Raw genomic sequence first — 23,666 nt, 5'->3', positions numbered from 1 at the left:
TTGTTTTGTTTGGTGTGTTCCCTCTTTTTCAGTCGCGTAAATTTCTGCAGGGGAAAGCATACCCCACCAGTAACACCCTCCCCCAGGGGCCGTTTCTTGTCCTAGCATGCCCACTAATCTCAGGAGCCACCCCTCACCCTCTGCCTCCGCACCTGCACCCTCTGACCGAAGCCCACGCCTCAGTGTCCGCCTGGTGCCCGCCACCCTCTAACGCAGTGTCTCCCCCTCTCGCACCCCACCCAGAGTCTGAAGGAAGGCCTGACAGTGCAGGAGCGGCTGAAGCTCTTTGAATCCAGGGACTTGAAGAAAGACTAGCTGCGTCCCACGCAACTTGACACACCCTTCCCAGCTGGCGGCGGCACGACCCAAGCAGCTTCTTGTCCGTACTTTTGTTTGTTGTCATTGTCATCATTAACTGTGGGTATGGATGCGTGAGAGACTGGTGTCTGGGTTGTCCGCACACTCCCTGCCGTGCTGACTCTGGCTTCTTGTCCCCGTCACAGCTTTTTTTCCATGGTATCTGAAATTAGTGAAGCTCGAGCAGTGGGGCGGGCAGGGCTGTCCCACACCTCGGAGCAGAACGCCCTCCACAGCCCCACCGCACTCACTGTCAGTATTAAGGCTCAGCGGCCTGTTGATAAGCTAGCCCTGTCTCAGAGTGCAGGATGGGGACTTGGCTGCTGTCCCAGCTCTGCTGCCCACTGGCCGGGCACCACCAGGCGGGCAGGTCCTGTTGGGCAGAGAGGAGCCACCTGGATGGTCGGGTTTGGCCTGGACCGTACAGAGGTGCCTCCCCTGCCTGGTTGCTGGAGGAAGAGGCCCTGCGGGCTGTGCAGCCTGCATGCGCTGCCTTTTGGCCTGGGAGGAGGACAGCATTTGGTATTTGTTCCACTAATGCAGCTTAGAACCACGCCCCAGATGACCCTGGCAAACCTTTCACAACCTGGAAAATGTTGGAAGCAACCATTCCTATTTTTGTTTGTTTTTTATTAAATCTTGCACAAAATCCCCGTCCCCTCTCATTCCTTCCTCCACCTGTCCTTCCTTGCTCTGAGTCACCCTGATCTTTTCCTAACTGCTGGGATTGGTCGCCTCTTCCTGGGGCTTCAGGCTAAAGTGATGGATTCCCTCAGGGAGTCATCCAAAGGGAAGAAAGTGGCTCACTTTTCAGTTTCCTGAAAAGAAACCGTCCGTAGCTTATGCAGAGGCTGAGGCAGAGCCCCGCGTTAGTCGAGCCGGGGGTGCGGAGGATGTCAGAGTGATGAGAACAGCCCAGCAGGGCGTCTCAGGACTGTAGTGAACCTGAGCTCTGGGGGTCCCCTCGCCACGCCAGCCTCTCAGAGAGCATGCTTGCAGTGAACCTGTGGTAACAAGTCTGCTTTTCTGAGTCTGACGGGACCTTTTAACTGTCCAAAACATTCTGCAGCACTTCGTGAAAGTCTTCTTACATGGGGTTTCCATTCTGTTCCTGTGACGACCATTAATTCCATTAAGTCATAGCAGATAAGGAGCCCCCAGCACACGGGAGTGATGCAGGAGAATTGAGAGGTCTTGTATCTGCAAGACCCCCACCATCTACTCCCCTGCCATGCCTCTGTCCACTGGCCCCATTGCCGGAGCTTTCCGTTCATGCCAGTACTTGAGGTGGATGGATGGTGCCAGGTAGATGGAGGCTTTGGGAGTGAAGGGCAGACATCCCCTTGCTCAGTTAATGGACAAGCTCCTCCAGGCCTTCTGGCCCACCCTGGTGGGTGGCAACAGGACGGAGGCCTAGGTTGGTGTGGTTTGCAACACACCTAGCTTGCACAGGCCCCGAGCCTCCCTTTCGCAGCCTTAGTGAGTCCTCACCCACACCTGTAACTCCTTTGCTACTGGTCCATGTTTTCAACAGCAAAAGCACATTAGAACTGTTTAAAATCAGCTTGTCAGAAATCCCCAGATTGGCAGCACTTGAGAAATGGCCATGACCTGTCTACATCCTGCTCAGACTGGGAATGTGCAGAAGGAACTCTACAGTGTCCAGTGGACCCCGAGGGGACATGCTGTGCCTGGTCTCTGGTCGCCATGATTTCACATCATTCTCTAAGGGCTGCTAACCTTCTTCTGCTCCACTGTGGTTCCTTTGTGACCATCCCTGCAGCCCCTGAGTACCCGCTGACCCTGCCAGCAGACAGTCTCCCCCAACCCCCGCAGTGCTGTGTAGAAATGGGCTCTGCCTGCCTTCAGACAGCACAGTGCTTTGTATAAAAGCAGGTTGGCCATGTTGGTTTTTAGACTTATTTATATCCCTTGAGGCTGGACCTCAGGAATCCTAGGACATGACCTTGAGTGTACACTGGGGGTCAGAGGTGAGAGCAGGAAGAGGCAGCTGGCACCTGGACTCCTGTCACTGTGACCCCATGGCAAAGACCCACACTCACCCCAAGACGGCACTCCCCGCCCCGGGTCTGGTTTGGTACTTGGGCCAGCAGAGAAGGGGGACACTGGCTCCTGTCTAACACCTCTGATGGTGGCCCTGCACCTAACTGCCACCACACTGCTGCCCGGGCTGGTTAAGTCTTGAGTGTCCAGGTAGTGGGCTGTCCTCCAGCTGAAGTGAACTGAACAAGGAAGAGAATGGAGACTTCTTCCTGAGCCTCCCGTGTTTCCAGGCTCAGATGCCCCCTGGGGCTCTGGGGCTGGCATTCACCTGTGTCTGCCCTGGGAGCCCCTCTGCTGGTCTTTGCTCTGCCTGTGGGCATTGCATTCCGGAGGAGGGGCAGGATGTGGAGGTGGAGTGGGCGTGGGCCGTTTCTCAGGGCTGCTGCAGGTGGCAGGGGCTGTGTTGTGACTGGGGGTCTCAGTCCCCTCCCAGCACCAGCCAGCAACAGTAAACTCTGCCCACTTCACTGTGAGGATTGGTCTCCTATAAATATTCACTTGGGACCTGCTCACACCTGTGAGCAAGCCACGTCATATTCAACGGGGAGTCCTCTGTCTCCTGTACGACTTTCATGAACATCTGTGTGAACTGCACCGTATGCACCCGCCCACACAGGAGAGTCGTTTCCTGCTGGTCAGGTTGTCCGCTGTGGTGCCCGGCACCTGAACAAGGGGACAGTGGTGCTACAGCCTCCCTGGGGCAGGGATCCCTGCCAGGTGAGGCCACCGCTGAAGCCTCAGCTGCAGAGACTCTAGAGGGAGCCTGGGGTTGGATGGAATGGGAACATCCTGGGATGTGGGGAGGATGTTGGAACCGTGGGTTTCTTCAGCCAGAGCTGACATCAGAGTGGATCCTCCCCAGAGGCAGCGAGATAAAGGCAGAAGAGCTCAGAGCACAGGCCACACACCAGGCAGAGAGCCACAGGTGTGGCAAAAGTCTGCTCCCACGCTGGCCTCAGATCCAGCTGCTTGCTGACAGACGGCTCCTGTGGGCTAAACTCAGGAGAGGTGGTCACAGTTTGTAAAAGAATAAAATTGAGCCCGAGAACGTGCCTGGAAAGAATCCTGACAGACTGGCCAAGAAGCAAAATTGATGGCTTAAAAGACATTTAGGTGGAAACGTGAGTAGGACCTGCTTCCCTACAGGGGCAGACAGGGCACCGACTTGCCCACCTGACAGGTGCCTAGAAGGAGCATGGCCCCGTTCATCCCAAATGCCTGGGCACGCACAGCTGGTAGCTAAGTAGCTCCTGACCTGCTGTGGCTGCAGGGTCCTGGGCCGGGGCCACCCAGCAGGTTAAGTGGGGTCCACGCAGGGGGGCACACCCCCTACCAACAGAGTCAGTGTCCTCTGCTCCCACTACCCCTCCTGGTTCCTGAAGACCAGGGAGCAGCCCTGGGCCCTGTGCAGCCCAATGTCTGGGACGGTCACAGAGAACACCCCGGGGTCCCTGTTGCTGTGTCTCCACATGAGTATCCAGGGAGGGCCACATGCTGCAGGGGGGCAATTCCCAGCAAGTTTTACTTTCCACGCACACAGTTCATCTGGAAGGGGACTTGGTAAAACTGGTGGGGCCAGGCTCAGCAGGAAGAGGACATAAGCCAGCGTGGGGAGTGCAGCCCTGCACCTTAGCTCCTGTGGGAACAGACGTCTTGGGTGCTTATCTACAAGAGTGTGACGGGCAGTGGAGCTAGTGGACGAGCCCACCTGAGCACACGGAGGGGCGGAGACCTTAGGCACTGGAGGGGAGCAACGCACTGCTGTCTGGAGCTGCCCTCTGCCCAGGGTGGTCTGCTGGCAGCCTTTATTTTTTTCAGAATTTCCTGTATATTGTCCAGAGCAAGCAGTGTAAATATTACTGAGAAGTGACTGTAGGGACTTTTGTGACAAAGTTTGTATGGCATTTAAAAAATCTTATGTAGATATCCCTTTTCAAGACAGGGAGGACAACAGCTTTGGCCCAGCGATGAGCCCTATCCAGCCTCCTGAGAACAAGATTTAGTGGTTACTGTATCTTATTAAAAGCCCAGGTCATTTCATAGAAGGTCTTAGAGAACATGGACAGCATCTTAAAGATAAACCACAGGTAATGCTGAAAGCATTCTGAACACCTGTTCTTGGCAGAACCATTCAGAGTCCCGAAGGACAAAGGAAAATGGTGGCCGTCTTGAGCAGGCTGTTTAGTAATCCCAGACCTGTCCTTGGAGGGAGGTGAGGCTGAGGGCTTGGGGGCTGTCAGGTCTCCATGCCTGGTTCTGACAGTGCCCAGGGCTGTGCACAGAGCAGCTGAGCCATCTGGATCCCCAGCCACCTGGTTATTGAACTCTGGAGGTCATGAAGCTTGGAATGCATCGCATCTTACAATATGTATTTCTGTGAAGTTGGTAGGAAAACCATCACAGGAGGGCTGAGATTGGATGGTTGGGAATCAGAGGATGCTACGGTGTCGTGATTCACAGCGGTGAGCACAGGTGGCAGCTTCCGTGAGGGTGGGGCCTTCCCCAGTTCCAGCTCACCATAAGGAGATGAAGTTACCGTAAACAGTTGTCATCAGATACATGCAGCCCCCTGCAGCTTGCTATGGTCAGCATGCTCTTGGCTCTTTTCCTCCTTAGAAGTTAGTTACATCACTTGTTTAGTTTTATTTCAGCTAGGACTAGACTATAAAGATCATGAAATTCACTCTTGTGTTATGTTTCTATCACAAAACTTCAATTAAAATGGATTTTAAAGGGTTTAGTTGCCTTTACTATTAATGATTTATCTACTGATAATGTTAGGATTCAGAATCATTAATTCAGTATAATCATTAATTCGTGTGGTTTTCCTAAGGCGATTCTGTGAAACCCTGTAACATGTCCAGGTGGCTCCTCAGCAGCTAGAAGAGTTGATTAGCCATCTCACAAACGTCCCTTCTACCAGGGTGCACATCTCAGGTCAGCTGTCAAAGACAAAATGTGCCCTGCCCAACTGCTGAGGAGCTGGGACACCAAACATGGGCAATTTCTGTCTGTGGGACAAGTCTGGAAAGAAGTCACCAAGCCACTTCTGCCACAGTTCATCACTACAGCAATCACATGAGGGACGTTCACAGAACAGCCCTTTTACCTGCTGTTCCACTTCTAATACTAAACGATCCTGCTCACCAGACTACAAATATGTGCAGAAGAGACCCAGGGCCTATGAGCCAGATCCATCAGAGCCAGCTTGGCCTGGGCTGGGCACCCAGGTGGCTGCTCCCTACCAGAGCTGGTCCTGCACAGAGCTGAGTCTGCCTCTCTTCCCCACACGATTCAAGACCTGGTGGTTAGCGTCAGACTCACTTTTCTTAACAAAGTTTGTGATCAAATGTTTAATTAATTGGAAGTGTTACTTTGTCAAAATATTTATTCCCTTATGTGACATGCTAGATTAACATGGAGTAGCTGAGCATTTTTATTTTGTAAATACTACCTAACTTTACATAAACTATATCATAATAAACTATTTTTGCATCACCCTTTGCATGCTGTGTGATGCGGTGTTGATTCAGGCAAAGGCAAATGCAAACCGTGTGTGTAGGTCTTGAGCCAAAACTCCATCATCAGCTTCCTGACCTCCTAAAGAGGGCTGGGGTTTTTTGTTTGTTTGTTTGTTTGTTTTTGTTGTTGTTGTTTAATAAATACCTGCTTTTTTAACATTTATTTTTTATGAGGTGCTAAGGATCGAACCCAGTGCCTCACATGTGGTAGGCAAGCTCTCTACCACTGAGTCACTACCCCAGCCTCGGTTTGAAGTTTTATAACCTGCTTTTTTAAAATACTTTTTTTCAAAAGTTTTAGACTAGTTTTCAGCATTTTAAAATTAGGAGATTTCACATAAAAATCCATTTGACAAGTTCACACACAAGTCATAAGAAAAAATATCTGACATCTATAATCTAATGAAGGTACATTGCCTCACAGAAGCTTTCAGGGTGTTAAAAAATAAGAAATATTTATTATGACGCCTTCAGTAATCAAGGTCCCATAATTCCCCCAAGCTGTACCATTTTTAAATTTTTATTTATCTACTTATTTGGTACTAGGGATTGAACTCAGGACATCTTACCACCAAGCTAAGCCCCAGCTTCTCCTCACTTTTCCAGGGGACAGTCTTGCTAAGTTGCTGAGGCGGGTCTGGAACTTGTGATCCTCTTGCCTCAGCCTCCGGAGTCACTGGGATCACCAGTGTGGGACCCAGCATCCTGCCCATACTGTTTAATCATTTCCAATGTAAACATACCTTTGGTTTTTTTTTTTTTTTAAAAAAGAAATGCATTCTACATTATGATCCAAAACACACAGACCCAAAATTTAACAAAACAATTCTCCCTTACTGTAATATACTCTGATTTTTCTCTTCTATTTCATGTTTTTAAAGTTCTGGTTGAATGGCAAATTTAAAATAAACCAATTTTTTTTTTTTGGAATCTTATTTCAGGCTTTAGAATAAAAGGTATGAAAGTGACTGTATGGGAATCCAAGACTTTTGTTCAGAATATTATAGGAAAAAAATCAAAGACTATCAATTAGAAATCAATTTAAGGAATGTATAAAACTTAGCAAAAGGAAAGTTAAATACATAAACCGTTATTTCTAGAGTGTTATCCCAGTTGTTTAGGACTTTTCAATAACTTTTTGCCTATTTAAAAAAAATTTACATTCAAATATACACAACAAAGCATTTGGACACTGGCCTGATATAGTGTCTGTATTTTTAACACATTTTGCAGGGGATGGTTACTGAGGATCGCACCCGGGGCCCTCTACCACTGAACTACATCCCCAGCCCTTTTTTATTTTGAGACAGGGTCTCACTAAGTTGCTGAGCTCAGCCTTGTTCCATCTTCCCGCCTCAGCCTCCTCCCTGGGATTCTGGGAATAGGCCACTATGCCCAGCATCACAGGCTTTTTTTTAACTATATAAGTACGATTTAAAATCCATTTACATCTGCAAATCCATCACCCTCTTGTGATTTGGGTGTGTGTGGGAGGGGGATCTGTCAACAGAGAATAGATGAGAACTTCCTTAATATGATAAAGTCCTTGTGTGAAGCTATCCCCCAAGATGACGATCAAGACAAGGATATTTATTCTCAAAACCTCTCTATTCAACATTGTGCAGAGGATCCCACAAAACTGTCCCTGCTGCAGACTGTGATGCACACTTCTGCCCACAGGACAGCTCCTCTGGGGATTCCCATGAACAACTGGGAGGGGAAAAAAAAAGGCGTCCGACTTGGAAGAAGAAAAATTTATTTCTCTGCAAATAGGATGATCTTTATATATGGGAAATCCTAAAGAATCCATTAAAATTGTTCGAATTAATAAGTTCACTAAGCTTGTAGGATATAAGATTTGTATATTGTATTTCTACACACTAGTTATGAACAATCTAAACCTGAAGTTAAGCAATTCTGTTTACAATAACATCAAAAACTAAACTTTAGAAGTGTAAGGACTTGCACACTGCAAACCACAAGTATCAAAGGAAATTTTAAGAGATTTAAATGGGAAAACAGGGCTGGGGTTGTGGCTCAGTGGTAGAGCGCTCACTTAGCATGTGCAAGGCCCTGGGTTCAATCCTCAGCACCACATGAAAAGAAATAAGTAAAATAAAGATATTTTTAAAATAAAGAAATAAATGGGAAAACATCCCGTGTTTATAGATTGGAAGACAAGAGGGCAACATTTCCCCACCTGATCTACAGATTCAATGCAACTACTACCCAAATCCTAACTTATGGGGCTGGCATTGTGGCTCAGTGGTACAGTGCTCGCCTAGTATGTGTGAGGCACTGGGTTCCATCCTCAGCACCGCATAAATAAAAATAAAGGTATCATGTCCATCTACAACTAAAAAAAATTTGTTTTAAATCCTAACTTATTTTTGCAGCAGTTTATCAGTTGATCTTAAAATTCATATAGAAATTAAAGGAACCCAGAATATCCAATGCTGAGAAAGAGCAAAGTTAAAGGGCTTGTACTAGCAGGTTTCAAAAGTTCAATAACCAGGACAAGTGAGGAACTGGCATTAGAATAATCATACAAATCAATGGAACAGAATTGAGAGTTCTCAAATAGGCCCTTACACTTACGGCCAATTAACTTCCAACTAGGGGGTCAACACCATCATTTCAAGAAATGCTTCCAGGAGGAGTAGATATCCCTAGGCAGAGACTGAAGTTGGACCCTACCTCACACCACACGCAAACATCACCCCCTGTGGCTCACACGTCTGCCCACTGAGCAGATGAGGGGGCTGGGGAAAGGGCAGTTCTATTTCCTGGACTCTCATGATCAACTGCCCAGCCTACTCGGGGAATTTATTAAGATTTCTCTAGAAAGAAGGTAGAGGGAGGCTGCTGTGACACAATCCTGCAACTCCCCGCCCAGCCTCTTGTACACTCGTGCTGAGTTCACCATCAGCTGCTTTAGTGTGCTGAGACAGAAGCCAGACCAGCTGTAGGTGTCCCCTCAGCCTGGCTGCCTGTTCCTGGACTGGCCCTTTGAACAACTGCTGCTGCCTGAAGGATCTCAGTCAGCTGAGAGAGTGCTTTCCTAGGTTGCCTTCATGGCCCTGAGGGTCTCAGGGATGGACTCCCACCTGCTAGCCTGGCCAGCCAGTCATGGTCATCCCCGGGGATCTGGGCCTGCACCGGTGACCTTCATGCTCCTGGGGCTTGTGGGCATCTGTACCAAAGCTGAGGAAATACCCCTTGGTAAAGGAAACAGCCTCCCCCAACATTTTTTTTTAGGGGATGGTCCTGGGGATTGAACTCAGGGGCACTTGACCACTGAGCCACATCCCCATTTTATTTAGAGAACAGGGTTTCACTGAGTTGCTTAGCACCTCGCAGTTGCTGGCTCTGAACTTGCGATCCTCTTGTCTCAGCCTCCTGAGCCGCTGCGATTACAGGCGTGTGCCACCGCACCCAGCCAGCCTCCACTTTTGAGGGAAATTTTAGTGTCATATTTCTTCAGTGGATATGTAACTTTACAAAAGCTTTTTTCAGAGAATTTAGCTAGTTAGGGCCTGGGGATATAGCTCAGTTGGTAGAGTACTTGCCTCATATAAACAAAGTCCTAGGTTCAATTGAAAAAAAAAAAAAAAAGAAAGAAAATCTGAATATTCTGTGAGGTTCCTTTTGCTTAGATTATGAAAAAGTATAATTACTGCATTAAGTAAAAATGAATATGTGAAAAAATTATTTTGCAAATCTTCAGACATTCCTGCAGATATCTCAGCTGGGTCCTTTTATGCATCCAATTCCTGATAGCCACATGCAGCCATCTGAACAGCAGTCTACCCTCTGAAGAAAAGGTGCAGTAGCGATGGAGCCCAGGGCTCCCTGAAGGCCCACACACCGTCACAGATCAGGCTGGTGGGAAAGCCTAAGTGGCTGAGAATCCCACGCCTTGTAGGTGAAACAGAATCAAAAGAAGCTGGGACGTTTAGAAAACACTCGTCTCTAGGACGGACCTCAGTCTCACTGCAGTCTTGGAGGGGCTCCTATCTTGACCACTGGTGTCTAAAGAGCTGACTATTCCCTGCAAGAAAAGTCCTGGTGAAGAATAGCTGCTGTTGAACACAACAGAATAAGGCCAGGCCACACAGCATTCTCGTTCCAGAATCAGCAATATTTACTCAAAAGTGCCGGAAGCCCGGCGTCCCACAGCAGTGTCACTCAGAAGGCTCCGTGTGACAACTGTTCTCCTCCCAGGACACACCATGGGCATTAACAAACTTGGGAAAGAACACACTTAACGTAACCACTTTGGGGTATATTACATTTTACAGCTTCCATTACATTTTTTAGAAAATAAACTTTGCCTTTACTTGCCTAGCACAAAATCAAAGGTAACTTTAGGAAGAGGAGAAATACACAGCGCTGAGTGGTCTCCAGGGGTTGACAGAAGCATGAGCTACTACAGATGGGAGACCCCATCTGCTCCATCCTGGTGACAGTCACCCAGCTTATCTTACAAAAACCCCAACAGCAGCAAAATCATAGCTTCAGATGTTATTCAATCTACAATGTAAGATACACATTGCCAAAATAAGTGATGACAGTCGGAAACAGTTCACAAATGCAGAGAAATCTGTTTCCTAACTGTCATCGAAGCCTCGACTGAACACATGCAGGTCGAGGTCCCGCAGTGGGGGCTGGCTCCTGGCCTGGAGCTTCCCCGTGGCCAGGTCCCCACAACTCATCACACTGAGCTGGAATGAATTCGTTGGGCCCACGGGTTACAGGTGCCACTGCTCCTAACCATCCAAGATCACCTTGAACACGAGGATGTTAAAAGTGGGAGCACGGTGTACAGACAGACATGGCTTCTGGCCACCGCGGCCCACATCAGCAGACCACGGCGCTGCCACAGGAAGATGAAGGCTGGCTGTGGAGGGTCACAGCATCACTCAGCCCGCAGCTCCCACTCTAAGGCGGCCCTGGAGAGTGGCCCCCGCCAACAGCGCCTGCCACGCCGCTGCCCTCTTGACCTCTCTAACCAGAGCTGGCACAGGGGCCAAGAGCCAGCTGCACTGTCGGGCGAGGAAAGGCCCAGAAGGGGAAGGAAGGCTCCAGGGACAGGCCCAGAGGCTGAGCTGGACCAAGCCTGCCAGAGAGACCTTTCTAGAATCGGAAGGCGGGGTGGGGTGCTCACCCTGAACGAGGCCCCGGCCCGACTGTGCAGCCTGAGGAGCTGGGTTCTCAAGCAGGATGTGGCACAGGTCCCAAAAGCAGGCACAGGGAGCCAGGGCTGAGTGACTGTGGAGGCAAAGGGCGAAGTCCAAGCCACTGACCTGACACCACTGGGACCTCCCTTCCCACGGCGGCCTTCCTCGACACAGGGCAGTAAGTCAGCAGAGTGTCACCTGGGGCTTTCTGGGTGGAGGTCTCAGCACGGCCCCTGCCCAGGCAGCGCACGCTCTGCTCCTCCGCAGGCTGGGTGGGCTTCCAGGGCAGGAGGAGCCCCGAATCTCTGAGCGGGGGAAGGCGCGGCTTCAGCGACTGCGCTTCTTTTGTGGGAAAAAGCTGTACTTGGTGGGGTTGAACTCTTCCCAGATGCGCTCAAATTCCTCAAGGAACAACTTCACGTACTCGGCGTCCTCCATGATCAGGACGTTCTCCCTGTTGTTCTGAATCGCCTGCGTGGTCCAGTTGAGGGAGCCAGTGATGAGCACCTTCTTGTCCACGATGGCAAACTTGTGGTGCATGTAGCCCAGGTCCTGGTCATGCCGCACCTGGATTCCTGTGGGGGAAAGGCGCTCTTACTCCCCTGACCTGCACGGCCTCCCAAGCACCTTCCCAAGGTTGCCATCCCTGCTGCCCAGGACAGTGGGGAGACCCCAGGGAGAGGGAGAGCGTGTCACCCAGCAGGGCAGGGCCAGCCACCAAGGAGCAAGTGGTGGGAGGTGGGACAACACCGTGACTGGACCCCGCCCACTCTCCTCTGAGACCACCCCACCTGCACCAGCCCTTTGCCAGGTCTGGGGTCTAAACCAACTGCCCACCATGTTCCTTCATGGTCAAGCTCTGGGTAAGGGTACAGAGCATGGCACCTGAGGCTGTCCTCACCTTCCTTTCCACTCCCACTTTCCCACGGCCAGGCCCGCTGGACAGAGGAAGAGACAGGCCGAGAAGGACAGCAGCTGAGGCAGGAGGGAGGCCCTGCCCACCTGGCCAAGGTCAGCCTACACTTCCCAGGAAGCACCTTGGGACAGAAGGGAAGACCCCTGGGCCTGGCCGGCCCTGAGACACGCACCTCCCCCACCCTCATGGTCCCAGTTCTCCCACTCCCCAGAGTGAGGGGCCGCATCTGTCTGACTCCTCAGGGCACCAACCCCCAGGAGGCCACCTGCCACCACCATCTCTCTCAGAGTGAGACTGTTGGCAACATGCCAACAGGTGGCTGTGGAACAGCGGGGCCAGATTTACCAAACAGAAACACCTGGGGTCCAAACTGGGTGTCTGAGGTGAAGAGTAAGTTTTGAAAGTCCCTGTGTCCCCTAGAGCACTTAGGAGATACTCCAAAAGTTTCTCATTGTGAATGTGAAAGTCAGACTCAGCTGTGCACCTGGCCTCCCTCCTCAGGAGGACCCGACACGATGCTCGCACCTGGAACTAACCCAGCAGACCCCGCCCTCCACCCTCAGAACAGATCTAAACTCCAACCCTCTGGACCCGCCACCCTCCTCACCTGCTCCTCGGGTGTCTGCATGCCATTTCCCGCCACACAACAGTGTCCTACAACACCAGCCCCTTGGCATCTGTCTCCACTGCTCCGCTTCAGCCACAGGGACCTCACTCTTCCTCAGCAGCTCAGGCCTGAACCTCTGAACAGCTCATTTGCTGTTCCTTCCAACCAAGAGCCTGTCCCTCGGAGCACTCTCTCAGGTCTGAAGTCCACTGCCCCTGGGCAGCTGTCCTACCATCCCTCTTCCTCCCACACTGAAGTCTTCCAGACCCTTCTTAAGTTCCTCAAATCAGCTGGGTGTAGCGGCACACACCTGTAATCCCAGCGGCTTGGGAGGCTGAGGCAGGAGGATCACATGTTCAAAGCCAGCCTCAGCAATGGTGAGGCACTAAGCAACTCAGTGAGACCCTGTCTCTAAATAAAACACAAAATAGGGCTGGGGATGGGGCTCAGTGGTTGAGGGCCTCTGAGTTCAACCCCTAGTACCAAAAAAAAAAAAAAAAATAGTTCCTCAAATCAAATATTCATGATTTAGCTGCCTTCCATGGGGACCTCATCAGCTGTGTCCCAGCACCTGGACCCACAATGCATCTGCTGAGTGGATGCCAGCTGATGGACAACCTAGAGCCAGTTCAGCCCAGATGTGGCTGGGGAGCCCTCAGCAGAAGTCCAGTCTTTCAAGGAGAATCTGGTTCTTTCCAAACCTGAGATTCTGCAATTGTCTAAAAGCCAGCTAATTTAAATTCTGCCTGAAGGACTCCACACTTTCCACACTGAAATGACCTACAGACCGAGGCCAACTCTTGTGACTGCCAGTTAAGGGTGATGGGAAGGTCCTCAATATTCAGATCACCCTCCATTCTGGTCCCAGGGGATGGGCTGTGCTGGTTAGAGGGTCTGATACCCTCCCACCTGGAGCAAAGGAACCCAGAAGGACACCCAGGAGGAGTCCTCTGATTCCCAGATCAGCAGGCGGCCCGCGGCTGGGCAGAAATAACTGGGCAGTGAGAACACGGCAAGCCTGACACGGCCCACGTCAGTCACAGTGGCCACGAGATGACCGAGATGGACGCGCCCACAGACATGGCTCTCCAGGTGCCTGGGGATCCGGAGACACCTACGGCTCACCCTGTGCACTGGCACAGGAAGCAAGAGCACCCGACCGCCACACTGAGTAGGCAAAGAACAGGCTCATCGTCCCCAGGCAGACGGGGGTCTGGATCTTTCCCTTCATCCTCGCGCTGGGCAAAGAAGCAGGCCAGAGAGCCACAGCTGTCTTCTCTTCTTTTGCAGCTGAGAAACAACCGCTCATCAACATTTTTGGCTCCATTTTCAGTAGATGAGTTTTATGTTTCTGGAGCCCAGCGTGGGATTCCTTAGTGCCACAGGCAGGTGCCTGCTTCCCTGGGAGCAGAAGCCAAACCCTGACGTCACACACAGAGTGGCTCAGGGTCTCTGCAGGCTGCCAGTGGTTCAGCATAGAAAGTTGGGCTTTGTTGGGTTTTGCCATGCTGGGGATGAAACCCAGAGGCCTCTACACTAATTTACCCCTCAGCCTTTTTAGTTTCTACTTTGGGACAAAGGTGTAAGTGGCTGAGACTGGCCTTGAACTTGAGATCCTCCTGCCTCAGCCTCCCCAGGCACTGGGATTACTGGTGTGGCCAGAGCTTTGCTCTTCATTCTGAGTCCTGCCAACCTCATGCAGGACTACAACAGTCACCAAGACTGCTGGGCAGGGCAACCCCTCCCACCTGTGCCCAGGCACCTCCTATCCCCAGCAGACCCCAGGGCCTGGGAATAAGCGGGATCCTGGAGGCTCCACTTTTTACGTGGTGTCCTGGGACAAGATATCTACCCTTAGGACGTCCCACCGTCATTCCTCCCCTCCTCTCTGGGGACACACTCAGACACGGGACATCAGACTGCTCTGCAAAGAATCCAGGCGTGGCTCACGTGCCAGGTGGCTTGACTTTGGTCGCGGCAGGTGCAAAACCACCCAGTCCTTACCGGGGGATTCAACGAGGTCTCTGCCCACCCTCGGGTCCCGCCCACCAAGCGCCCGCCTTCCAGGGCCTTCCCTTCTCTGCGCCCGCCCGCCCCGGGGCCGGCTCCAGCTCACCCGCCTTGCGCAGCAGGCCGATCTGCGAGCCGTTGAGCGCCATGTAGTCGCAGTCGGTGATGACCCGCACCCGCACCCCGCGCTGGTGCAGCAGCTGGACGGCGCGCCCCAGCTGCGGGCTGGAGAAGGCGAAGAGGCAGAGCTCGAGGCTGGCACGGGCGGCCAGCAGCGCGCGCAGCAGGCGGCTCAGCGAGCTCTCGCAGTGGGGCAGGCTGCACGGGCAGCCCGAGGGCGGCCGGGCGGGCGCGGCGCCCGGGGCCTGCAGCAGGGCCTCCGTGCAGGTCACCTGGGACGGGAAGAAGAGGACTTCACGCCGTGGCCGCCCAGCCCGTAGCCTGCGCAGCAGCCAGGGCAGCGCCTCCAGGGCCAGCGCGAAGCCTGCGGCCGCCACAGCCACCGTCTGCCAGCGCAACCGCTCCATGGCGCCCGCTGCTGAGGCCCCAGGCTGGAGGGCACCGCGCCTGCGCACCAGACACGTGCCTGATCACGCCTCGCCACGTGCTGGCCACGTGCTGGCCACGCCCTCACCACGCCCTCAACGGCTGAGCGCAGCCTGGCTGGAATGTTGGGCCCACCGACCCTGTGCCGGGCACCACCCTCGCTGAGCCAGCCCCAGACAGCTCTTTTCTGTCCCCCAGGCGCTCCTCTCCATGCCTAGGGGACCCCCGACCTCCCCCAACGAGGGTCTGGCTGCACCTGTGCACCTGGCCGCTTGGTGCTCTGCACACCTTCCTCCTGCCCGAAGCCCGCTGCACCTGGCTCCCCTGGCTCTGGGTCTCTCGGGTCACACCTTCACTGTGGTCACTGGGGAGCAGCTGGGTAGGGCTGGAGAAGGGTCTGGAAACACATAAAATGTCCGGGAATTGGTGCTCAGCGGGAGCATTGGAACCCCCGTGTTCTTCCCACGCCCACATGTTCTGCTCTATCTAAAGGCGCAGGTTCCACTTTAAGCGCAGGAAGGAGATGCCACACCGGTGGCCAGCCCGGCAGACGCGGGCCTGCTTACCAGAGAGAGGGAAAGGCAAGCGTGGGGTAAGGGTTTCCGCTGTCTTTGTTGCTGAATCCTGGTCAGGAATTAGCCTGGCTAAATGGAACTCTTTTGTCTTGAAGTGGAAACTACACCTCCTCTGCAAACTCCTTCTTGGGACCAACTAAGGGTCACCATGATGTCCTCTGTGAAAACTAGATCCTGGAGGCGGAAAGGAAAGCAGCAACCTAGGAAACTGGGAGGCTCATGACCACAGGAAATGCAGGGAAACTGGCCATTCTGAGGCTGCAGGGTGTGCCCCGGGTGCACGGGTAAGAAAAGGCCTTCAGCTGGCCGGGGCCAGGCGCCAGGATAGGGAAGCTGTGGAACAGAACGAAGGGGGGAGACTGGGGAGAACTCGTGTTCAGCTTCATACAGATACACATACACTTGTATATTTATGTGCATATATTTTTTAAAATATTTTTTAGGTGTAGATGGACACAACACAATGCCTTTATTTTTATGTGGTGCTGAGGATGGAACCCGAGTCCCACCTCTGCAAGGTGAGCACTCTACCTGAGCCACAATCCCCGCCCAAATATGTGCATCGTAAGGTATATAATTACCTACCTCTGACGCTTTCCAGAAACAAATGTCACATCATTAGCATCGAGAACACCTCTGACCACAATCCTGGTTTCTAAACACCAGGCTCTAAGAAGACAAACCAGTGCTCCTGAAGATTGACCGGCTGGGGATTGACCGGCTGGGCCAGGAACATGAGAAGTGCCCCTGAGCATGATGCAGTGTCCAAAAGGAAGTGCTCAAACCCAAGGATGGCAGCACATTCCGGGACCCAGCAGCCCAACGAAAAGAACCCAGAGGGAGTGTGAGGAACCAAATCAGGTAGTGCTGGCCGCAAACCCCAGCTGATGTGAATGTATGTGTCTGCTACACCAAGTGATTGACAGCAAAGAAATGAGAGGGAGACGGAGTGTCCTCAATGCAGAAGGCTCCAAGTGGCACAGATCACCAGTCCCCAGGAGCTAGAGCCGACCCCCCCTGCCCACCTTAGGAGTGGGCTGAACCCTGACTGGAGAACAGGGAGGGAAATGGCGCCTTCACAGCAGAGAGGCCCAGCAGACACGACTCCCACCAGGTGACGATAAGGGAAGCCGGGGGAGCGTGTAGAGAACTCTCTGCTCTACCTTGGAAGCTTTTCTGTGAACCCCAAATCATTGCAAAATCAAGTATGATAAAATGCCAAACATACACCTTCCAAATAATCCTGCCATCCCTCCCTTCCAGGTGCGACCCAGGAGAAATGAAAGAATACGTGCACACAAACATGGACACAAAGGTTCACAGCAGGTTTATCTGTAAAAATCCTGAACCTGGAAACAACCCAAATGTCCACCATCATAAGTGGACAGGTGCTGTGGCCCACACCTTGACTCCCAGTGACTCAGAAGGCTGAGGCAGGGGACTGGGCTGTGGCTCAGCGGTAAAGCACCTGCCTAGTGCGTGTGAGTGCTGGGTTCCACCCTCGGCACCCCACAAAAGTAAATAAATAAAATAAAGGTCTTGTGTCCACCTACAACTAAAAATGATAATTTAAAAAAATAAAAGAAGGCTGAGGCAGAAGGATGACAAGTTCAAGCCCAGCCTGGGAAATTCAGCAAGACCCTGTCTCAAAAAAAAAAAAAAAAAAAAAATAAGACTGGGTTAGAGTGCCCCAAGTTCAATCTTCTGTACTGAAAAAAAAAAAAAAAGTCAATGAACTTTGGTATATATGGTGTATTATTATTATTTGTCAATAAAAAGGAAGGAAGTACTGACAGGCGCTCAGCATGATATATTTCAATTATGCTGAGATCCATTTATGTAAAAATCACAGTGACCTGAAGTCACCCAAGTTGGAGTGCGCAAGCCGGCCACAAGTGCAGTGGGGAGCCCCTGGGAATGAGGGAACTGGAGAGGATGGCTGGGCTTTGGTTTGGATATAGTCTGAGTGTGTCCCCCCAAATTCACATGGCGACATTTAATCCCACTGGACAGTATTAAGAGGTGGAAACTTAATCCAACTGTGGCATGTAGAGGTGGGGCCTTTGTTAAGTAAGTAGGACTGAATAAGGTCATTAGGGAGAAGGTCTGTGGCTGAATCCTGGTGGCTTTTTCAGAAGAGAGAACACAGAACACACGTGTACTCTCCCTGTTTCCTGATACGTGATGCCCTGAGCCACCTTGGGACTTGCCAGCGACCAGGCCTTCACCAAATATAGCCCCTCCATTGTACCTCCAAACCCATGAGCCAAAATAAGTCTCTCTATATATAGTTACCCAGCTTTAGGTATTTACTTACAGTAATGAAAAAAGGCCCAAGATAGGCTGAGGCACTCTGTACACTCCTGGCTAACGGGGATCTGTGCAGGTGGGGGGGAGCCCCAAGAGAGCCCAGGGAAAAGGAAAAGCGAGGGTGGTTTAAAAGGGTTCCCCAAACCACAAACAGGTGGAATAACACAGGCTGGGAGCACTTGAATACAAGTGCTGTAAATCACTGGCTGATTAGTAATCAAGGGAGGAAGCCACAAGTGGATTCCCAGGGATGAGCATCGAAAAAACTGAGAGACACACTGGGCCATACATGGTAGGAGGAGAAAGTCTGATGTTTAAATCCAGGTAAGCGGGCTGGGGATGTGGCTCAAGTGGTAGCGTGCTCACCTGGCATGCGTGTGGCCCAGGTTCGATCCTCAGCACCACAAAGATGTTGTGTCCGCCGAAAACTAAAAAATATTAAAAATTCTCTCTTTAAAATAAATCCAGGTAAGCCGTCAGTCAACCTCCGAAAAATTACACAGAATTCAGAGTTGCTGCCACATATATAAAATTTCTAGTTTTCAACCAAGACTTACTGGACATGGAAAGAAACAGGAAAACGTGACCCATACACAGGGAAAACAAGAGCACATGGATACTTTTTGGACCCACGTATTGGAGTTAACAAAGACTTCAAGTTCAAGTTAAAGGAAAATAGAGTAACAATGAAATCAACAAGTATAGAATCCCAATAGTAAGACAAAAAAAAAATTGTTTTTTTGTTTTTCTGGTACTGGAAATTGAACTCAGAGGTGCTTTACCACTGAGCTACATCCCCAGGCCGCCTTAGTTTTTATTTTGAGACAGGGTTTCAATAAGTGGCTGAGGCTGGCCTTGAACTTGAGATCCTTCTGCCTCAGTCTCCCAAGTCACTGGGATGACAGGCACCACCACACCCAGCTAAAAGAAAATTGTTTTTAAAGTCAACCCAGCAACCCCTCTTCAAGGGTACACAAACACTCCTTGATTTATCGTGGGGTGACATCCTGATAAGATCATAATAAGTTGAAAACAGCCCAGGGTGAAATGTATTAACCTCACCTACCTTAAACATGCCCAAACAGTTTTGTTAGCTGCACTTTGACAAGAGATTCAACAGGCCTGCTTCGTCATGAAGCACTGAGTAGCTCATGGAGTTACGGAACTCTTACTGATGTGGAGAACAGAATGGAGGTACGAATAGCTCTCACACCTTCAAAGAGTCAGGGACCATCTGTACTCCAAAAGGAAAAGAAATCACCCCTCATGATCATCCCCTGCACCTCACATTTACCACAGCACTTTTAACCATTACCAAAATACAAAGACAATCTAGGCGCCCACCAGTGGACATCAGTTAAGCACTGGCATCAAGCCTTGATCAATTCCTGTTGATTGACCAATAGAAATAAACCAACCTGAAGAACAGAGAAAATGTCTGCAGAAAAACAGATCAGAGATCTGTAGGACCAGGGGATGCAAGGACCCATCATGCAAGTAAGAGGGGTCACTGGAGAGGAAAGGGCAGACCAAGTATTTGGAGAAATAATGGTTGAAAACTTCCCAATTTGAGAAAAAAAATTAACCTATAAATTGAACCAAACTCCAAGTAGGATAAACACAACGAGAAGAACACCTAGATACACCAGCTCAAATGCTGGTCCAGGGGCAGAAGGTCTTGAATGTGCAGAGGAGTTTGAGTGACAGCCACAGCGCACACTGGACTAGTTACCAGAGACACAGAGGTCAGTGTCAGGGAATGGCACTAAGTACCGAAAGGAAAACAAGACCAACCAAGAATCCCAACCAACCCAGCAAACTGGGCTTCAGAAATGAAGAGGAAATAAAGATACTGCCAGATCAAAAAGGATTTGTTGGTGGCAGACAAGAAATACCAATCAAACTCCTTCCGGCTGAGAAGGAGGGAGTTTGATAGGTGTTTATCAACTCAGGGTCACAGGAGGAAATGAGAGATTTTACAATGTCTGTGTTATCTTTCCTTCTCTTCATTTCCGTAGAACACATAAACTGGTTTAGCAATGCAACTATATTGTTAGGTCAACATATGTAAACATAATATACACATGTATGAATACATATGTCATATATATATATATATATATATATATATATAAATCACAGAAAGCAGGGAAGAGGAACTGGGGACATACTGAAGCAAAATTGCTGTATTTTCCAGAATTAAGTCAGTGTTCTAGTCTGTTCTCTGTGACTGTAATGGATAGGTGAAAAGAAGTCTGTTTAGCTCATGATTTGGGGAGCCAACAGTATGGTGCTGGTGCTGGCTCTGGTAAGCACCCCCTGGCTGACAGTGGATGGCATCATGGTGGGAGCAGGTGCGGGAAGGAGAGATCATGTGGTGAGACAGGAAGGGCCAGTAGTGACCACTCACTAGGCCCCACCTCTTAAAGGGCCCATCACCTCCCGACCTGTCCACACTGAGGACCAAGCTCCAACCATCCCACACTCCGTCTCTGGACCACCGCAGTCAGCATCAGCCTGAACTAGATGGTGGTAAACTGAAGACACAGGCTGTGACCTCTGGAGCAACCACTAAAAAATACTTTTTAAAAATGGCTTAAAATTCAGAAATTAATGGGCTGGGATTGTGGCTCAGCGGGTAGAGCACTCACCTAGCACGGGTGGAACCCGGGTTCGATCCTCAGCACGACATAAAAATGAAGGCATTGGGTTGTGTCCATCTACACCTAAAAAATAAATGTTAAAAAAATTCATAAATTAAAACCACACACTTATAAAATATTTGCTCAACAAAGAGGTGGACAGAGAAAGGAACAGAAAGACATGAGACACATTATCAATGTAATGCCACTAAATTGTTCATTAAAATGGTTAAGATATCAAATCTTTTGTTTCCTCAATTAAAAAAAAAACTTTTTAAATTAAATGCAGACACACTGAGAGCTCTAAGTCAAAATAGAGAGATTGTCAGGATCTTTCATCCTGACAGGGCCTGATCCACAAGGGTGTCCCCCTAGAGTCAAAGACACCAGCAGGAGGAGGGTCGACACGCCATGCAGACAGCAACCACGAGTGCCCAGCCGGCTGGATGGCACCAGGTAGACAGACCAGGACCAGGAATGTCACCAGAGGCAAAAAGAGCAGCTCACAATGATGAAGGTGAAAGCTGATCTGCCAGGAGGACAAGGAAACGTGACAAGTCGGTGCAGCCTGCAGTCCAGGGAACAGGAAAGGGACCCTGGGAGGAGCCTGGGGAAACTGAGCCGACTTCCTGGTTTGATGACTGCACCATGGTTTTGCACCGTGCTGACATCAGGGGAAGCCACCTGGAGAGCTCACAGCACTCTCTCCCAGTGTTTAAGTCTATGGTCCAAATAAAGAGCCAGGGTTGGGCAGGGACTCAGGAGATGTGAAGCCAGATGCAGCGACACCCATCTGTGATCCCAGTGACTCAGGAGGAGGAGGGGGCTCAAGGGTCCCAGGCTTGAAGCCAGTCTCAGCAACTTAGGGAGACCCTAAACAACTGTCTCAAAATAACAAGGGCTGGGGGTACGGACCAGTGGTAGAGCACCCCTAGGTTCAATCCCTGGTACCAAAAAAAAGAGAGAGGTTAGACGTCACTAGTGTGTCACTGAGACTTACTCCTTGGCAAAGAATCTGAAGAATCATGAATGGATATATTCAGGAAAGATGCTTGAGTGATTTTCTTAGACCATGTCTGCAGCTATAGGAGAATACTGAGACAGATTTATGGGAAAAGGGTTTTTATTTTACTTACTTATTTACTTATTTAGAGTTCACTATCCCAGAGGCTGGGAAGTCCAGGAGCATGGCTGAAGTCCAGGCTTCCATACTGCCTCATGACATGATGGGGATGTGGAGGAAGAAGCAAAAGGCTGCGGAAGTCAAACCTGCTTTTGTAATGATTTGCTTCCTAAGAACTCTCACTGCTTCCAGAAAGGCATTCAAACCTGTCAGCCACCCAATGACCTCATCCATTTCTGTTAGTCAGCTTTCTGTTACTATAATAAAATGCCTGAAATAATCAATAGTTAGAAAAGGTTTATTATGATTCACAGTTTGGGAGGTTCCAGTTCATGATCGGTTGCCCTGTTTTGAACCGTGGCAAGGCAGCACATCACGTGTGTGGTGGAACAAAACTGCTCATCTTGCCCAGGGAGCAAAAGGAGCGAGGAGGAGCTGGGCCCCACAATCCCCTTCAAGGACATGCCCCCCCACCCATAACCTATTGACCTCCCAGAGACCCCACCTCTTACCTTGGGAGGACATTCATGACCCAAACTGCAGCAAACCCCGCCTGCTAACATCACCACAATGACAATCCAATTTCAACATGGGTTTCAGAGGGGTCAAACCATATAGTCAGACAGCAGCAGTGATCGCCCAGGACTGTGAATCAGATCGCCTGTTCTTGGGACCTCCAAGGTGACTAGGGAATAGAGGGTTGGTATCTCATATGTAATAATGGGAACCCAAGGGAAGGCTCAAGGCCTGGACTGTTGGGTTTGTTTTTTTCTGTACTCGGGCTTGAACCCAGGGGTGCTCTTATCACTGCCACACCCTCAGCCCCTTTTATTTTTTATTTTGAGGCAGGGTCTTGCTGTGTTGTCCAGCCTGGCCCGAACCTGCGACACCCTGCCTTGGCCTCGTGGGTTGCTGGGATTATTAGGCGTGTGGCACGGGCCTCCTCTGTGCCCACTCCTGCAGTAAGTTTTATCATATTGGAAATTTACACCCCTCCTTCCCTCCTGTGAGACTGATGTAAAGCTCATTTACGTCCAGTTCCTACTGAGCCAGATGGACTCAGCCACGAGACTGGCAGAAAATTGGCACAGACGTTGTTTGAACAAAGGCTACTGTTCCCAAGGACACCGGAAAAATAGAGAAATTCACACCCAGAGATGCAAGAAGAGTGGGCAGTCACCTCTCCCTGCATCACCTTGAGCCACCCAGGCCAGAGGGGCCTCCCATTCCAAGGTGCTCCAAGTGGACCTCAGTGTGCAGGGCTGCCGCCGTCAGGCAGCTCTGTTCCATCCCTTGCCTCCTCTCAAATGGAGACACCTGCCAACATTCGCGTGGCTGAGCCATTTCCCAAAGTTGGAGAAAATGCTAGGTGCACACGACGTCAACACTCCATGACCTTCCTCCTCCTCAGCTCCACCACTAACCTGAGAAGACTGTCCAAGGTCACTGAAGCTTAGACCTTCACAGGCCCAAGTTCGGGTGTCACCTGAACAGTGACATGGTCACATGTCATGCAGCAACACTTCAGTCAATGCTGGTCAACAGATACAATGATGGTCCCTAGGATTACCCCACGTCGTGACACTGTAGCCACCTGAGTCTCCATGAGAACACTGTTATGGTCACACCACAGAGCTGCCTAACCACCCAAGTCCTAGCTCTTGTCTCATCCAGGACACACTACACTACTGCCTGTGCTGAGCACAAGTGAATATCACTGTTATTTTACCAATAAAACTATGTAGGCAACAGTTTACAAAAATACATTATTTATTGTGTTTCAATGTTGTGGCCTCATGCAGAGACCTAGTCACA

The 23,666-nt window shown here is 50.5% G+C and overlaps 2 protein-coding genes across 6 annotated transcripts in view; one reads left to right on the top strand and one right to left on the bottom strand.

Annotated features, from left to right (window-relative positions):
* The window catches only part of Mprip (myosin phosphatase Rho interacting protein), a 139,494-nt gene extending 133,575 nt beyond the window's left edge, over positions 1–5,919 (top strand). For 3 of the 5 annotated variants that reach the window (XM_076869206.1, XM_076869204.1, XM_076869208.1), the window contains one exon: positions 244–5,919. In XM_076869206.1, coding sequence (XP_076725321.1) covers positions 244–315 — 72 coding nt within the window. In that variant the 3' untranslated portion in view covers positions 316–5,919. The remainder of the gene's footprint in view (positions 1–243) is intronic. The other 2 variants (XM_076869207.1, XM_076869205.1) reach the window with 1 other exon arrangement.
* Positions 5,920–11,449: 5,530 nt separating this feature from the next.
* On the bottom strand, positions 11,450–15,182 carry Pld6 (phospholipase D family member 6). Its single transcript, XM_076871687.1, has 2 exons — positions 14,762–15,182; positions 11,450–11,697 (listed from the first exon to the last, which is right to left on the bottom strand). The coding sequence occupies exons 1-2, from the start codon at positions 15,180–15,182 to the stop codon at positions 11,450–11,452; spliced, it is 669 nt and encodes a 222-aa protein (XP_076727802.1).
* Positions 15,183–23,666: the final 8,484 nt, after the last annotated feature.

The sequence above is a fragment of the Callospermophilus lateralis genome, chromosome 11 (genome assembly GCF_048772815.1).
Source record: "Callospermophilus lateralis isolate mCalLat2 chromosome 11, mCalLat2.hap1, whole genome shotgun sequence".
Lineage (NCBI taxonomy): Eukaryota > Metazoa > Chordata > Mammalia > Rodentia > Sciuridae > Callospermophilus > Callospermophilus lateralis.
This window is presented reverse-complemented; position numbering and strand designations above follow the sequence as displayed.

Excerpts from the sequence above, each read along its gene's own strand:
- Pld6 (XM_076871687.1), bottom strand. The coding sequence starts at position 15,182 with ATGGAGCGGTTGCGCTGGCAGACGGTGGCTGTGGCGGCCGCAGGCTTC. Across the intron at positions 11,698-14,761 it reads CGGCCTGCTGCGCAAGGCGG|GAATCCAGGTGCGGCATGAC; the intron begins GTGAGCTGGAGC and ends TTTCCCCCACAG.